This window comes from Apis florea, unplaced genomic scaffold, assembly GCF_048593485.1.
Source record: "Apis florea isolate Af1SG1 unplaced genomic scaffold, ASM4859348v1 contig_3772_pilon, whole genome shotgun sequence".
NCBI lineage: Eukaryota > Metazoa > Arthropoda > Insecta > Hymenoptera > Apidae > Apis > Apis florea.
In genome coordinates, this window is record NW_028256845.1 from 4,260,127 (window position 1) to 4,278,819 (window position 18,693).

The 18,693-nt window shown below is 38.7% G+C and overlaps 1 protein-coding gene across 2 annotated transcripts in view; it reads left to right on the plus strand.

Annotated features, from left to right (window-relative positions):
• Kank (KN motif and ankyrin repeat domain-containing protein 2 kank) overlaps positions 1 to 18,693 on the plus strand; it is a 48,536-nt gene that overhangs the window by 21,807 nt on the left and 8,036 nt on the right. The window contains exons 2-4 of one of the 2 annotated variants that reach the window (XM_012495685.3): positions 5,204 to 5,322; positions 7,098 to 7,297; positions 7,540 to 7,774. In XM_012495685.3, the coding sequence (XP_012351139.2) occupies positions 5,277 to 5,322; positions 7,098 to 7,297; positions 7,540 to 7,774 (481 nt within the window). In that variant the 5' untranslated portion in view covers positions 5,204 to 5,276. Of the gene's footprint in view, positions 1 to 5,203; positions 5,323 to 7,097; positions 7,298 to 7,539; positions 7,775 to 14,073; positions 14,535 to 18,693 lie in introns of those variants that run through there. The other variant, XM_086915227.1, reaches the window with a different exon arrangement.

An 18,693-nucleotide genomic window follows, 5' to 3' on the forward strand; every position in this document is an offset into this window, starting at 1 on the left:
ATATTGCTCTCTTTAATTTGCAATTGATATCATCGAATCATAGATGATTATAACAGTTTGAGTTAAATTTATTTTGAAATACTTTGAGCCATAAATATTGTATACCATGAAATTGGTAATTTTTGTCGTGCGATGCACAGAACACGAGCAACAAATTCTTTTATAATCTGTCGTTGTAGAAAACAACATCAATTAACATTGGACTCTGCATGATTCGGTAATATTGCGTGGAATGTGCATCGCAGTTGTTCTCTTTAATTTGCAATTGATATCATTGGATCATAGATGGTTATAACAGTTTGAGTTAAAGTAAGTTATTTTGAAATATTTTGAGCGATAAATGTTGTTGGTAATCTTTGTCAAGCAACAAATCTTGATCTTACAGAGCTTTATAGATCACACGATATCAGTCGAGATATCTTTATTTATTTCGTTTTCGTTTTTTTACGATATAGGAAATTTCCTTCGAAAGAATGCATTCTATTTTCGAAAAGAACGAAAAATACGTTTCAAAAAAAAAAAAAGAAATTTTCTTTCTTTGATGATACTAGTTTGATATTTATTCATAAGTTTCATGATTTCGAAGAAACAGAGAAAGAGGGAAATTTTCTTTATGGCGGATTTACGTCGAGTTTTTTACGAGAGCTTTTACGAGAAATTGAAAGGAAAGCTTTTTAATTTAAAATAAATTGCCTGGCTTCTAGAAAAATATAGAAAAGCAATAACAACAAATGTGTATATGTTTATTAATCAGTAAAAATAAATTGCTCAAGCATCAATATTCAAATATACCGTTTTACTAAGTTTATCATAGTGTCCGTCTGATTTTACCTTAGCCATGAAAACCCGCAATATGAATGTTTCAGCAATCGTTGATGTATAAATTATCCGCAAACAATTTTTTACTCGCATCTAATACATCCATCTGAAAAAAAAAAAAAAAGAACTATCATTAGATGCTCGTGTGAAACGCTACGTTGATAAACATATAATTTACATAACGTACAAAGCGTACCGTCATTTTCATTAATTATACATATACCAATAATATTTCCTCCATTATGATTGACACAATTTCGAATAGAACCTTCAAAATAATAACATTTATTTCTTTTCTTCTATATCTTTGTACATCTTTGCATTTTAAATTTTCAACATCACTTTTCTTTAACAACTATTTATCAATAACTATTGCGATAAATTCAAGGGGATCGAGAGCAAATCGAGACAAAATCGATTCACCAATAACGAAAGTGTTAACACTCGTTCAGAAAACCGATCGAAGAGAAGCATCACGTGTGAAAGTGACACCGTACACACGCCGTACACACTCTCTCTCGATGCTATCAGCTGGTCGGCTTATCGGTTAAACCGGCGTATCGATCCGTGTTCGAGAACTGGCAGGCAGAGCCGTGTGCCAATTTCACATTCGCGGACCTCCTTCGTCGAGCGTGAACTTCAGACGAATTTCGTCGGGGGAACCTTTTGCCCTGTTTCCTGAAATTAGGCCATTGCTCCATTCGACGAGGAGACGGTCCTCTGGGTGCTTTGTCCTGCGTGCGTATACGTGAGTCGCCTGCTTGGCTACACGTCCCTTCGCAATTTCACGGCAATCGTGAACGGAGTCGCGTAAGTGCATCTTTGTAGTTCGTCGCGTACGATTGGAAAGTCGATGCCTCGAAAGTTTGGCGCGAGGGACTGAATTTGTTCTCGTATTTCGAGGGTGTTTCGTGACAAAGATTAAACGTTTGGAGGAAGTAATCGAAAATATTACGGATTTGACGTAGCATTCACGAGAATTGATATCGATGATAGAGCAAGGTTATTATTTAATGGAATTTAATTGTATCACGATTTGCTCGATCGAACAGGTTTTAGGAACGTGTATATCTTTCTGAGGAGAGTTTCGTTTGAACGTTTAAAAATCCAATTAATTTATTTTCGTATCGTCTGTTATCTTTTTTGAAACACGAATATGACGTGAGCGAGCAATATCACGAACTGTTTAATGTAACGCGTCATTTCATTTGACTGTCATCACTGGTCACGCGAAGAGTTAATGAAAAAAATGTGCACGAATAAATTAAACGAAACGTTGTATTTGTGTAATTGTTTTTTTTTTTTTGAAAAAATTTAAAAAAAAAAATTTATTCAACTTTCAAATTTTCGTCCAATCATCGTCGATGATTAATATTAATTGAATTCATCGATGAGTAATAATTAACGAAATAGGTGTAATATAGATAGAAAGCTTTATCGGTGAAAATTATCGATAATAGAATAGATAAAGGCGGCAGTACACGGCCAAAAGCGATCAGTCGTCGAGGAATCGGCGTTGCACACGCACGATCGTATCCGTTGTTTGAATTTCAATACCCGCCACTTTCAAAGGATTCGGGTGAAAGAGATTTCGTTTTCCATCCACGGAGCCCGAAATTCGACGCGAGGCGTACCCGTGTGGTAAATATTCACAGACCATTTTCGTTTATCGAAATAAATCCTCTTACAAACAAGTTGTTGTTACATCGCCAATCTACCAAGATAACGATTGCCACCGTTTTTCCATTGAAACGTAACGATAACGCAACGGTGTCATCGGTAAACATCGAACGAGCTTGAAAAAACTTTTTTCAACCATCGTCAAATTGTTATAATTCCAATTGTTCTCGTATATTACAATATATTAAATAATATCTCGTCTCACTCTTGATATCTTCGAGGTAATTAATCAACTTTCTCCACAAAAAAAAAAAAAAAAAGATTGGATAAATTCCTCGCAACATTGCTCGCTTTGTTTCGTAATTTATTTCAATCACGAGCCGATTCTCGTATATCGAATTCCTCTTAAATTCAATTCTCTTCGTAAAAATCAAAAAAACGTCTACTCTCCGCGAAGATCCCGTTGATACAACGTCTCGTCGTTGCATCAACCTCCATACGCAACGAGCCGCAAGTTTCCATTTCTTCGAAGAAGTGGCTCGTGAAAGGAATACCACGAGTCTGAGAGCAGATTTTTCCACTCTCTGGAGGAGAAGAACTCTGGTAAACGGAAAAATACGTAATTGGAATAAATATTTTAGCAGCAGTTACGATTCTTTTATCAATCGGGCGTCGAATTTTCTTGTGCGTGGAGGACGTGACGCCTCATTAAAAATTAACGAGGCTGGCTGGCGAGGAAAGGAGGAAATGCGTTGTTACGTGTTCGCCTCTAAGATCCTCTATTCCGCCCGGTCCTCTACGACCTCGAGCCGATCGCGGCTTGAATCCTAATTGTTTCTTGGGAACGGTGCCTTGGTAAATGTATCACGTACGCGCGGCGCAAAGTTTCCAGGCCAAGGATTAAAAAGGGCCTGGAGAATTTCGAAACAATCCTCCTAACGGAATGAACCCTACCCTCCAATTCGTTATTTGCAATCTAAATTTTTTTTAATTAACCATCCTCGTTATAATTGGATCATTTTATTAAATCATCGATAATTTCTATATCTTTGAAATTAATTTACAAAAGTTAGTCAACAAAACGATAAAATATACAAACGCGTTCGAATCTAGCTTCATCTAGGTATTTGTGCATCGTGTTAAATAGATTGATGTAGAAAATTAAATTAATTTGCACTATTTATTTTTAAGAAAGTTACCAATCAAGTGATAAAAGTCCCTAGAATGTAATTATATTATAGATCAGTAATTATACGTATAATAATGAAATGTGGGATGGCGACTATGAATGCAAAGAGTTAAAATCACTTGACACGTAAAAGGAATCATCGGGTGAATTTCTGGAACAATGGAAAAAAAAAAACGAAAACAAAGAATTACCTAAATTATCGTCTCTACAATAGACGACACGTGGAAAATATACGACGAAAACGAAATGACCGGGTTGCACAGTCATCAGATGAATTCCCGAGAGCCGGGCAAATCATCGTCCGAGAATCTTCTACCGGAAACGATAGTAAAAATATCCGCGGCAAGCTGGACGATAGCTCGAACAATTAAAGTTCACGGAGTCGACGGTGGAGGACGTGTTGCCGTCAGAGCAGAAATCCGGGATACGGAATTAGCCACGCGAGGGGACACCGTGGAAATTACGCTTAAACCTCTCCTCGGCCACCAACGCGGTTAGAGGACACCTCGATCCTCTCCTTTACCTCCTCCATCCTCTCTTTACTTAACAGTAGATCGCCTTTATTTATTAACGAGCAAAGCAAAACTTGTTTATTGGTCATCGATTAAAAAATAGGAGAGCTTATTAAATTAATTTTTGTAATTTTCTAAGTGAAATTGCGTTGTACGAATTCGGGTTATTCGAACGATTTATCATTAATTCTTTATTTTCCACGTGTTTCTGTCAAATGTAGAATAGTTTTTGATTGAAAAAAATAAATAAGTTGCACACGTATATTTTCTCGTTCTCGTGTTATTTGAATTCGTTGTTTGAACCGTTTCCTCCCAATATTCAAAATATCCGCGATATTTCTTTCGATGGAACTTGGTCTTAAAGTCATATCCTCGACACAAGTTATCAGTCAAAGTTTCTTCTTCGAAGTTTAAGGAAAACTTGCTTAGAAAGATCTAGAAAGAAGAAGACTATTAGACGAACGTTTAGTGGTCTAGAGTTAAGCTCGTCACGGTTCATCTCTTTGCTTTTCCTTTATCATTCTTCCTTTCCTTTTTTTCCCCCCCTCTCAATTATAGCGGCCAAGCTGAAGAATTCCTCGAAACTAATTGATTCTGCGCGCACACCACCCCTTTGCGGATTCCTTGCCGCTTTATTAGAAAGCGAGCCCTGAGAGATTTTCGCCGGTTGGAGGAAGAGGAGCGAGGGTCGAAGGTCCCTCGAAAGGAAAGGGAGAGGGGGGAATTTTAACGTTTGGCGCGATTCTGCCGATAGATAATGGGTGGAGCGTAGCAAGTGAGTCGCGTTAATGAAATTACGCGGTACTGAGAATCTTGGTTCGGGGAACAATGCCGTATCGCCGCTTTGCGATAAATCTAAATGCTTTGCAATAAGACAGGCCGAGCGTGTTTAAATAATAAACGGGAATAATAATTTTTTCCGTTCTCTCTTCCCCGATTTCTGAAATTATTCCTGAAAATCATTTTTCACTTGATTATTGAGGGAACAAAAAGATCGATCGTTCGAAGTGGAGGGGATCGATTATCAGGTGGCGAAGAGTTAACGAACGTTGTTTGATTTCAGAATGGTGAGGATGCCAGACTGCGAGGAACAGTGGTGAAGCGGATAACATCGGGGAAGAGTTGGTGGAAGAAAAATGGCTTTGACCGTCGTACCCTCGGCCCGCGTTTTCAATGGAAACGGTGAGTAACGCAATAATCGTATCTTTAATAATTAATAATAATAATAATAATAATAATAATAATAATCGCAATCCAAACCTGCCTATCTGAATAAACACTTCATATTTATTTTGAAAATCGCACGAAAGGAAAGAAATTTATGATCGCCTATCTATATTGCGATTAATCGGAGATAAAACGGCCCGTTACTTTCTATTATCGCCTCGTTATAAATAAGTGTAATAAAAATCTTCGAATCACCGAACCTTGAACCACCTTGAGAAGAAACAAACAAATCGTTCGATCATAAACAGCTGGAGATTTTCTTTGAAATTAAATGATTTCACGAAGATTTCTTATATACGTATATCGATCTAATCTTTGGATGATTATCCAAGGAAAAAAAGAAGAAGAAAATGTGAGGAGAATGGAAAGAAGAAAATTGAAGGAAAATTGAGAAAAACGATAATAAGGGAGATCGCGCCAGTTTCGATAACAGTGATTCATTAAGTCATTGCCACATCGCGATAGCGTGAACGGGCCAATATGACACGTAAATGGGATCCCCACGCTGTTCCCGGCTAACGAACTTTGCCAGATTATTATTACCGTGCCTCTGGATGCCCGCCAATGGTTACAACATATTTCGGTTTACGCTTCGCGTCGGTCGTTACCCTCCGACAATCAGCCTCTCGCGATGAACCACGATCGATCTATCCAAAGATAGATCCTTTCCGATTCGATCGATCGAAGAAACAGCTACACCTCTCTTTTCTCAATAAATTTGAGAATTAAATTTTTTTGGTTCAAATTGGTAAAAAATGGTAAGCCTCGATGCATTCTTTTTTCAAAAAGATGATTCGATGATTGAGAATCGATTCTATCCGCCAAAAGATAAATGCTGGAATTTTTCATTAAATTGGTTCAAATTTGGTAAAAATGAATCTTGGTGCATTCTTTTTTCAAAAAGATGATTCGACGATTGAGAATCGATTCTATCCGCCAAAGGATAAATGCTGGAGCCAATTTTTCATTAAATTGGTTCAAATTTGATAAAAATGAATCTTGGTGCATTCTTTTTTCAAAAAGATGATTCGACGATTGAGAATCGATTCTATCCGACAAAGGATAAATGCTGGTAAAAATGGATCTTGGTGCATTCTTTTTAAAAAATGGTTCGATGAGAATCGATTCTGTCTATAAAGATAAATACTAGAGGCAATATTTTGAGATTAAATTTGGTTCAAATTTGATTAAAATAAATCTTGGTGCATTCCTTTTAAAAGATGATTCTATTAGAAGATCGAATTCTATTCGTTAAAAAATGGATGCTAGAACCTATATTTGGAGATTAAATTTGGTCCAAATTTGGTAAAAATGAATCTTGATGCATTCTTTTTAAAACAATTCTATTAGAAGGATGGATAGAATACTTTGGAATTAAATTTGGTTCAAATTTGGATCGGCGCAAGTGTTGGTGCATTCTTTTTGAAAGATGGCTCGATAAGAAGCGCATTTTTTCTTCCGGGCTTAATTGGGGTGCTGGTTTATGGGTTTAATTAAAATCATTGGTGGAAGAGCGGTTTATTATACTTGATGCTCTGATTGCTTGGGAAGAATTGAAATAATTGCCGTTTGGATCGCGTCTGGGTTCTGCAATTTATCTAACTGTTTTGATCTCGATGCTATAAACGTGATTTATACCATCGAGCGTGGTACCTCCTTTTTTTTTTTCTTCTCTTTTCTTTTTTAAATAAGGTTTAAACGATCGAGATAATTATACTTTTCCCTTCCAGTGGGGACGCAGGCCTACGTTTCCGGTTCAACAGGCTCGAAGTGCCTTTGCTGCCCTTACGGGTACCACATCGACCTGGACTTCGTGCGATACTGCGAGGCGGTTGCAGCGGGAAGTGCCGGGGACAGGTCCAGCATCGAGAGGCGCAAGAAAAGGGAACGTCGAAGGCAATGCCAGTCGATGGAGGTTCTTCTTGGCCTGGTAAATTGATCCGTTCATAATTCCATAATTAAACGAATCCTCTCGACTCCGCTTCGTTTTCAATCGTTTCCAGAATACGAATATTTCGAATATCTCTCTTTCGAAAATTGGAAACGTTCGACGAAAGAGAGAGAGAGAGAGAGAGAGAAGAAAAAAGACAAGCGTGTAATAAACGGCGTCGAGAGATGGACACCTATGGACGAAGCTCGGTGTCGTAAATCTGTCGGTATTTTTAATCCTAGGTGAGTCCAGCCCTCGTTGGAATAGAAGCCGAACTGCCGAAAATACCGCAGGAACCTGGGCCCGCGAATGGCGTGACGTCCTCTTCGACGATAGGCCACGATAGGCGAGGATACACGCAAACGCAGGAATCACCGGCCCTCGACCTCAGCGACGTCGTGGGCGACTTCGAGGCAACCCTGAAACGATCCACCAGACCGAGCAAAACTTTCGATAAGCAGGAACGCACGGAGAACGGTGAGACATTTTTTGCTCTAAAGATAAGTTTTAGAAAAAAGAAATATTAACGCTCGTCGTCTTACTTTTCTTAATTTTTAAAAAAGAAAATTGGTACGACAAAAGGAAGCAAAAATAAAAAGAATTTTACTTCTGGCTCTTTTTGTTCAGATTTATCGATCTGAAGAGAAAAGGCCAATAAATTTTGAAAAGCATAGATTTCTTTTTACGCAATATAACTGAATCCCATTCTTGCATTTTACTGGCGCAATCGAAGGCGAATTGTAAAAAGTAGACCGAGCGTCCAAGACTTTCTTTACGATCGTCCGCTATATCGTGTAACAGACAATCATCCCTCGATACAAGAGAAAGAGAAATATTTCACGATCGCGATCGATCGAGATTGTAATTTCAACGGTGAAAGAATTTGAGGAAAAAAGAAGGGGAGAGGGGGAGGGAAAGAGAGAGAGAGAAAGAAAGAGATCCGATAATTTCACGCATATTTGATTTCCTCGCGCTAAATCCGCTCGGCCATCTTTCGATTCTCTATGGCCCAATGACCTGCTACACAATAATACCGTAAAGAGAAATGCTTCCTTCACTTTTGACTCCGCTATTCCACTCAAATACCTTCGCACATCTGTTAAACAAATGCACGGGTCTCCGCTAATGAGCTTCTCTCCGTTGTAATCCTCTGACGCGAATTTTAACGAAAAGCATAAACGAAAAAAAAAAAAAGAGACGAAACGAAACGAAACGAAAGGCAGAAAAGGCAGGAAATTCGCGTTGTAAGAAAATGAATCTTGAAATCGCGTATTATATTTATATGCAGCAACGGTTTTCTACGAATACCAAATGTGCAGTATCGAGCAAGTGGCGGATTTGAAACTGCATACATACAACGCAACAACGCATCGTGTAATTACAGTCGACGGCAATGGAATGCATGCGAGGGATATGAAAATTTCTCTTTGTAATTTCTCGTATGCGGTTGCATACGAATCGCGTTTCCCGCATACTTGGTTATGTGTCGAGGATTTTCGTTTGTTTCCGGATTTTCATTGGGTTTCAAATGATGTAACGGATGGTTCTCTTTCATTACTCGTTCGCAAAGAAACGGAACACAATTTTGAATCGACTATCTTCCTCGCTGCGAAAATCGAATAATTCGTTTCTTTCTGCTCGTGCATCGTGATTCGAACTACTTTTTCTTTATACGAAATAGCTCTAGAAACATCTTAATTCGAGATCCTTTTCACTTTCTTGCTATTAGACATTTCATTGCAATTAGAAATTTATCTCGCGATTTGACTTAATTAAGACAATTAAGATAAATCCTTCTTTTTAATAAAATATAACTCTAATTTCAACTCCCCGAACGTCACGTATAAACATTTCTATACAAGTTGTACAAAGCATAACGCTGCGTTACAATAATTAACTTGGTAATCGTTTAACCAGAAAACTCGTAAAGCAAGAAATTAACGCAAGGAGGAATAATCTCGAATATATTTTAGAACGGGGTGATCTAAATTGCAAAACACTTTGAACGGTACTTCAAACGAAGACAATGTTATCCTTTCGATCGAGGATTATTACACGTACAAAAACTCATCGACCGCAAAAAAAAAGGGGGACCACCACGAAGGATAAGCTCTCTCGGTTCGTTGGCCCCCCCCCCCCCCCCACGAACGATTCGGTTTCGCACGGTTTTCACTTTCGCTGAAACAAAGGGAATCGGTTTTTGTTGACGGTTCAGTTTGACGAAACGAAACGAGGATCGCCTCGTTTCTCACGAACACTGCGAACACGATGGAGACGAGATGGTTGCACGCTCGTCCGCAGGAAGATTCTCACGTTTCGCGACCCGATCCCTCGCTCCCGTTTCCTGCCTTATCGCCCTCCTCGACAATAGAATCCTCTCGAAACTCGCCTATCCTCGCCAGAGGAAACGCGACCGTTTCCTCTCTTTGATTTCCATCTCCTTGATAAAGCACGGGGCAAAGTACGAAATTTAACAATGAGAAGAGAGAGGAAAGTAGGGTGAAGCGATGCATAGTTTGAGGAATTTGTTTAAGAGAACGCGTATTTAAACGATAAGTTTCTTGATACGCGTATTTGTTCTGTCTGTTGGTTATCGCGAGCTAACTAATTCTTCCTTGTATTTTCCTCAAACTCAGGAAAACTTCGACAAATCGCCTAAACGAAAATACGATTAACTTGTTCGGTATCTAAACGTTTATTTTTTTTTTAAATAACAATTCTCGAGATAGAATAAAATATCACCTCGATTTTTTTGTTTCTATCATCGAAAGATTTTGTAGTGAAAAATTCTATGAGATAGAGCCAGAAAAATGTTCAAAGTAGCTTCGATCGATTATCACAATTCACCCCACCTTTATTTTATTATCTAATTCACAAGCTAACTAATTTTTCTTTTTGACAAATGAGATAAACACGATTAACTTCTTCTTTGTATCAAACACATCGTTTCCTTTAAAATTGTCAAGTAAAATAAAATATTACAATCTTGATTATTTTGTTTCTATTACTAAAAGATTCCTGGATGACTTGTTCAAAATATTTAAACTGTCTTCAATGCAATCGATCGAAATTTACCAAAATTTATCGCGACTCTATTATCTTATCCACGTTATCGCGAGTTAACTAATTCTTCCTTTTCCTATTTTCAAACTCAGGAAAAATTCGTCAAACATGGAAAAACATTAACTTCCTCAATTATATCAAACACATCATTTCCTTTAAAATAACAATTAGTCAAATTGAAATAAAATATTACTATCCCAACTTTTTGTTTCAATAATAATCAAAAGATTCTGAAAACGAAAAATTCTATGAAATAGCCAAAAAAAATCTTCAAACTCCCTTCAAAATGATCGATCATCAGAATCCATTCATTCACCGACTCTATTATCTAATCCACGTTATCGCAAGTTAACTAATTCTTCCTTATATTTTCAAACTCAGGAAAAATTCGACAAACTTCTTCAATTATATCAAAGATTACAACGCCGTTTCCTTTAAACGATTAATCAAGTTAAAATAAAATATTACTATCCCAACTTTTTGTTTCAATAATAATTAAAAGATTCTGAAAACGAATCTTCAAACTGGCTTCATCGATCATTAGAATCCATCCCTCCATTATCTAATCCACGTTGCGTGGAATAAACCGAGTCTCGGCCTCGCGTTAAGTAATCGCGAGGAACGGTTGCTCGATACAGTTTCCGCGGTGAATAAATCGCGAATCGTTCACGCGGCCGTTCATCGCGGAGCCGGTTGTAAATCGCGGTTTAAAGATAGGCTCGACTCGAAAGAGTCTGCGCGCTCGAGCTGCGGAACGCGTGAGCGGGAAGCCGGCGGTGCGTGGCTGGAACCACCTGCTTCCGGTGGCGAGTGGCGTCGGTTGCACCGTCCTCTTCAACGCCACCTGTGCGTCGCACCCCGTGCGATGCCCCACGACCCGAGAGAATCGTCCGCCCCGATTTTCGTCACAACGGCCGGATCCAAAAACGCATCGACCTTTTTTTTTGTCTCTTTTTTTCCTTCTTCTTTCGTGTTCTATTTTGTTTTTTTTTTTTCCTCGTTCATTCGCCGTTTCCTTTCTAGGCGTGTAAATTTTTGTGGAAGGTTGAAAACGAGTTAGAAGAGAAAAAAAAAATGGATTGTTTGAATCCTATGGAAGAAATGATTTTTGAACGCCAAAATTTATGATTATTTTTTTAGAAAGTGAATAATCAGTGTTGATGGAATTGGCCCAAACGGTAATGTTTTTATAGTTTGGATAAATTTTTGTGAAATTGTGGAAGCCAAATTTTCAGGATTTTAACTTTTTAGAAATAATTAATTTTAATGGTTTAAAATTAATATTATAGCTAGTGTGTTGGATTATTTTTGTTTAAGAAATAAATCATTTTTCGATTTCATTGAGGGTGATGTTATTGGAACTGGTTTCTTTCATAGTGTTTTATTGATCAGCATGGGGCTAAGTTTCTGCGATTGAACGTCCAGATTAATTTCTATTCGACTCTTCCTAGGGCGAAAATATTGAATTATTTCTTACCATATTTCTCTTTATACGTGAACATACGCGATGGCGTGATATATTTAATTTATTTCCAGCTTTCGAGTATCGTTAAGAATTGTATCCTTTCGTCGAATTCTTTTCTACACACGTGTGAACAAATCGTACAATTTTATTATTTCTGGCACGATAATTTCAAAAAAAAAGTCAATCAAAAAATTCCTCTATCAATCTTTTATATATCGCAATTTAATCGAGACGCGTTCATAAATCTAACGAAACAGAGACTTTCTCTTCGTCGCCGGGTAACAGGATTCTTCAAAGCATCCGAACTTTTCGCGAAAGTGCGTCAAATCGGACTAACACGCTTCATCAGGAGCTCGATTGCCTCCGTGAAACTCTTCAAATAATATGATTCGTTTCGAGAGACAGCTCACCTCGAAAACACGTTTCGAAAATTCTTCAACTCGAGTGTTTCAAATTTATATATTGGACAAGTGGGGAATCGAGGGAAATCGATTTCATTTGACATTATCCTGGCATTAAATTAAAGCGATGATAAAACGTTGGTAGAAAGTAGAGAAAAACCAAAGATTCCGTGATCCTCGTAATTTCGCTTTTGCGTGACAGCTACGTCGAAGATTGCATGCTCGCGTTCCTCGAGATGGTAATCGAATATTTACAATGGAACAACATCCTATTTAACTTCCCTTTAACTCTTTTCCGTTCAATCTATTTCTTTATCCCTCCTCCAAGCATTGATCAAATCCCGCATAACACGCTCGAACTTTCGTTAAATTTTCCACTCGACGAGTCCAATCTCCATCGTTCTCAAAAAAAAAAAAAAATTCGACGACAATTTCGACTCGCGCTAAAATAACACCTAGCCAAATATGCGAGACGAATTCGTGGGGATAGCAAATCCAAAAATATAACATATTCGATATCGAAGAAGAAGAGGTATCTAGTATCTCGACCAGATGGGGGAATAAAAAGGTGGACGAGTGAAACTCTCCACGACGAGCTCCACTCTATTTAACTCGATTTGGAAAGTACGATGACGTGAGTTGATCGAGAACGTAAAACCATTCTGGTGTGCAACCTTGTCGCGTAGCAAGGTGGTCGCATATGGCGGTGTGCACCTGTTCTAAACGTGCGTACGCGCGCAACTGTCGCAACTGTTCTCCAAGAGGGTGGCCTCTCAAATTGTGCATTTAAAAGAAAAAAAAAAAAAAAAAAAGAAAGGAACTGCCAGGCCAGGAATCGATGAGGCGATAATGAAACGAGCCGGAAAGGGAAAGTGATGGGCAAAGCGAGAAGATAAACGCGCCTCAAACGCGGGGTCGTGTAATGAAAAATTTTTATTCCACGCTTAAACTCGTGAACTCTTTTGATCGAACGATTGCGCCACCGTGTTTGTTTATACGACGTCGTTTAACACGCTGCGGTTGAACTAGATTACTCGAGCCACCTCGAGTTTGTTATTTTTGTTCCTCGGGAAGAGGAAGACGCGGGAGAGGCTTTTCACTCTCCTTACAAACATTTCCGTGATTGAATCGAGTATCGAGAAATTACAAAAGCCGGGATAAAATTCACTGAGACGAATCGAAAGTTCTGCCGACACGAAAGAATATTTAACCCTTAGTGTTTATAATTGAAAAGGTTACCGGGGGGTCAACTCGGAATTTCTTTTTCATATTCGATCAACATTTTTCTGGCAGTATATTACAAGTTAACTAACTAGTAAAGTTAGTAAAAATGATTTGAGAAATTTTATTATCTTTTATTTATTAAGCAGAAACTAAAAGAAAACGTTGCAACTGGAAACTCTAAAATGTAATACTAATGTAAATACTAATGTATCTGTAATAATAATAATAATAATACGAGTGCAACGAATGCATTAAAGCATCGATCTTCGAATAATCGACGAAAAACTCTTGGACCAACCGATAAGACGAGCGCCTTCGCGTATCTTTCCGTCAAGGTCGCTTCTTATCGACTTCCTATTGTCGAAGATATTATATAGCGTGTATCGAAAAAGGGAGGAGATAAATTGGAGGAAACGAGGGAGGGCGAAGAAGGCATGATTTTCTACACAACGAGCGGATTAAGAAATCGACGACGGCATGCACACGCACACAACCGCGTCGGTTTACACACCGTGACGGCGGGCAAGCAGAACAGCAGGAGAAGAGGCACATTTCCCCTCTCCATTCACCTCTTCACGAGTAGTCGGAGTCCTGGTTGGCTATAGCCCAGAGTTCACAGTCAAACGCAAACAGTGGCCGCGGCAAAACAGATCGTTGGGCACGAATGCTCGAAAAATCGGCGAGAAACAAGTGGACGCGGCATGCGATCGATCGGGATCGTCCAGATCGGCCACGATCGATAGCTCTGATTGTCACCGCGATTGATCGTCGCGCCGTTTCCTCGATCGATGGCTGATCGATAACGAACGAACGAACGAAATTTAACCAGGACAAGGATTCAACCATCATCGTGTTTCGTATCCTTGTCGAATGAAAAAGTTTTCGAACGAAATCGGGACCGTGGAGTGGAAAAAAAATCGAGGAACTGTGAGCAGATGGATGATGAATTAGTATTGCATCTACGCGTGCAATAAGTGTTGATCGATTCTGAAGTGAGTGAATCAAATCTCGAGCGAGATGGGGGTGAAGAATTTTATCATGAAGAGGATACCGTTCTGTAAGATGAAAGCGAAGAGGAAATATCGTAAGCCCGTCTTCTTTCTCGCTTCTCTTCTGCTCGCCTTCCCTCCTCTGTTACACAACCGACAGATGGAAAAATTTCGAGTTATCACGGATAATATAATCGGCGATGCCTCTCTCGAATCTCTCTGATTCTGATTCCGCTGTTTTTCTGCGCGGTATCTAACAACCAGTTGGGACGATAACAAATTCTTACGTCACGGCGATTTTCCTGCACGGCTCGTGTTTTTACATGAATTATCGCCTCCTATTTGCATATGTCGCGTATTCGCGTGCTCCGCTACCTAGAGCTTCGTGCCTGCATGCATGCATGCATGCATGCACACATGTCGTATCCATCGCAGACAACACGCGTGCATTCGTCGAATCGACAGTAATTAAAAGATACGAAGGTTAGAGCGAACCGAGAATTCATTATCATCGCGATAAGAAATCCTCGTGTTTCCTCGTGTTCGATCACTTTGACCTCAACAGAGATTCGTAATCTCTTCGAGTTTCTTTTTCTCTTCTGCAGGAGGGAGAAAAAAAAAAAAGAAAGAAAGAAAGGAAGAAGCAATCGAATGTGGAAAGCGAAGAAGAAATTTAAATGGAAGCTATCTTTCCGATCGTTTAATTAAGAGTATTTCACCATCGAATCAGATTATGTCGGAATGCACGAAGATCAGTTCGAGAGTATGCGCCCCTTCCTTTTCCTTTCCGCACATTTCTCCAATCCTCTTCCAATCATTTTGATCTCATCGTTTCAGAATTATTTCGAATTTTTCAAAACGCGTAAGAAATGAAACTCTACTCGATCAAGAATCTATCCATTCTTCAAAATACCAGATAAAATATTAGAGCTTATAAAGATGAGTGAAAGAGGAAGGAAGGGTTTAATTATCGTGTACAGGTGAAAGAAGAAAGGTGCAGAGAGAGAAAAAAGGGAGAAGAGACAAGAGAGGAGCAGCTGCTGAGCCGTTCCTTTTGACTTTCACGAGCAACGACGCTTCGTTTCGTTTTTTCCGCGGAATGCAACGCTCGTTGTTTCTAATCCACATGTTGAACGCGGCCGAGAAACCAGCTCACTCCATATAAAGGGGGACGTAACGATTACGCGCCATTATTTACATGACGTTCGTGCATCGTTCGCGTTGTCGCGACAGCCTCGCGTGAGTATCGTGTCCAACCCTTTTAAGGATATTCGCCTTGTGGATGATGATGGCCGACTTTGCAATTGGGAAATTTTTCATAAACGCATAGATCGCGTGTCTCGACAATTTCTAAGATTCCTTCGTCGTCTCACCTTCCTCGATGGATTCCATGGCGTTCGATAAAGAAAGAGAGAAGAACCTCGTATTTCTGGTTTGTTTAAATTCTCCATGATTTTCAATCAAATGAGAAATGGAAGGGCATATAATATGATGAACGATGAAATTTTTCGCTAGGAGGAAAAGTGAAAATTATGGGCGTGAAAAAAAGATTTTTGTTTCACGTCGAGAAACATAATTTTCTATCTTCTAAAACGGTTGGAATGAAATAAAAAAAGGAACGTGCGCGGATTTATTGAGTGTTCGCCGGGAGATTAAGGTGTTTGAAAGGCGATTTAAATTCATGAATTTAACAAGGAGGATCGATCGATAATGAAGTTTGTTCGTGCAGATGAATCTTTTTTCCTTTTTAGATGCATAATTTATCTCCAACTGTTTCTGGTAGGTACGATACTTGGTATTAAAATTTATTTACCAAGTTGATTTCGATCCGATCGACTTTCGATTCGAGAAATTCGTTTTATCATTCCCTCCTCTTTGCGAGATTAAATATTATCCTTCCTCTCTGAAAAGGGGGAATGAGAAGAATAAACTCGATATCTCGATACTTTCGTTTTCCGATGAATTGTAGGTGTAGCCTTAAACTGTATTATAGTTCGAATAACAAGAATCGCAAATAAAGTGAGCGAGCCTCGATAATTCCGTATCCTCAAAAAAGGTCAACGAGGTAGTCCCAGATTCCTGAAGAGTCTCGATGCGGAGTTGTACTTGCATTTCTTCAACCGATCCCGACAAACCGATAAATTTAATAAACCGTGTGTCTATTACATGGTCGAAAATTCGTTCCAATTGTACCGTGGCCAAAGTAATTTTAACACGTCGTTCAAGATCCTAAAACAGCACTGACTCGCAACAGCGGTTTCAGAAGAGGAGAAACCGAGGCAAATCTTAAGCGTATTTTAAACGCGTTAAAACGCGGGGAAAACGAGTTGCGCGTTCTTCTTTTTTTTTTTTCCGTTATGTCTCGAATCCAATTTTTCATCGATCTTTCTCGTTTTTATTACCTATTCTCAAATTATCCAGAGAAAAATAATTTACGTACAAATTAGAATCTTCTTTCCTTTACCTTGGATCGCTCGAAATTCCATTCTTTTTTCTTGATGATTTTGATCGATTCGATCAAAGTATATCCTCTTTGTATCCGCTTATTAATTTCTAATTTGTCAAAAGAAATTTTCAATTAACGAATTCACTCTTCAACTCTGTAAAAGAATTTGATCCGTGGGTTACAAAATGTCCAGGTTAATCGAAGCTCCTTCCTCCACTTAGGTTATGTTTAAATAATAAATGATTTTCACGACTTAAATATCATCTGAGACGCAACCCTTTGGCATTAGGCCTTTGACTAGGCACGCGATATCGTCAAACGTGGCACGACGAAATGTCTGGTCCTTTGTTGTCTCGATCCTTGCGCAACGATCAATTAAAAAAGGAAAAATCGAACGAACAACGGTGCAGGTGAACACGAATGTCTTACGCAACGCGCGCTCCTTTCGCGCGGAAAACGTATTGTTCTGAGATGAGAATTGAGCGCGAGAAATCGTGTCTTTTCAACTTCGAATGAAATTTTTTTGATCTTTCAAAAAAAAAAGAAAGTTTGCTGTAAATAATCGTTGTGTTCGTACAATTTTATAAATAATTAATTATCAACGCTGGTTCATTAACAATGTTGTTCGAACAATTTATTCCGTTTTTACAAGTGTTTCGATTCCCGAGTCTTCCTCAAAAAAGAGAAACGCATTGCCTTTTTCTTCCGTCCACCCTTGCATTTCCTTATTTTTCCTAGCATCGTGTGAAAAAAAAATTTTCGGCCCAACGTGAGCAGAGTAAGTTGAACCTCCGAACTTTCTCGAGGGTGAAAGTTGGCGGATAATATTGTGCCCAAATCGAAGGATTCTTCCGCCCGGGCCCAAGATTTATGGCACGATTTTCGCCCCGAAAGTGATTTGTGACTCTAAACTGGTGTCTGCTAACTAATTACTTATCGAAAAAAATAAATTTTCTCAGAAATAACGAAATTGTAAATCTGTCAATGCTCGTGATATACAGCTTACAGCATGATCGGTTGACATATTGCGTTAATTCAATTTTATATATCAGATGCCAAGAGTAGTTTTGGATCGGTAGAGAGCGAAGATATTCTCGGAATGTTGAAATATCTTTCGTCTTTCGCTAAACGCATCAAGCGCATTGCGGAATACAAGGTTGTGTTCCACGTGTATAAATATCCAATATTTTTTCCTTTTTGCAATAAGTCGTTTTTTCAATGATCAACTCAAACAATATGTACCAAGAACACGACCTCAATAAACCACGTCGAATGACCTTGCATATCAATTATGTACGACCGCAATGATCCTGATCACCTTTTCTAACTTTTTTACGACCTCGACGGAAGGACTGCGAGAATACTTTTATTCGTTCATCGAACGTTCATCGCTCCAACGCTTTCGCTGATCAATCATTGGAAATTGGAAATACAGCTATATCGCTCTATTAAAGAGAAAAGAACAAAAAAAATGTGAAGAATCGCATACGTGAAATCCGAATAATCAATCTGAAAGAAATCCTCGTATCAACGGTAATTTATTCGTGTTGCGTGACCTATCCTGCGCAACTTTTTAATTAAGCTAAACGTATTGAACGTTGAATATTTCTATCCCTTTCTTGACAAATCATCCGCTTTTCAATCGTATCGTTTGTTCGTCGTTTCTTTCGATCGATATCGATTTCATTCACATCGTGTCAAAATATTTACTCTGATCTTAGCATTTTCGTCGTAGATATCGTTAAAAAAAAAAAAAAAAAAAAACGATAGCTCAGTATGTATCGATCCGTGGCAATTTCGAATAATTC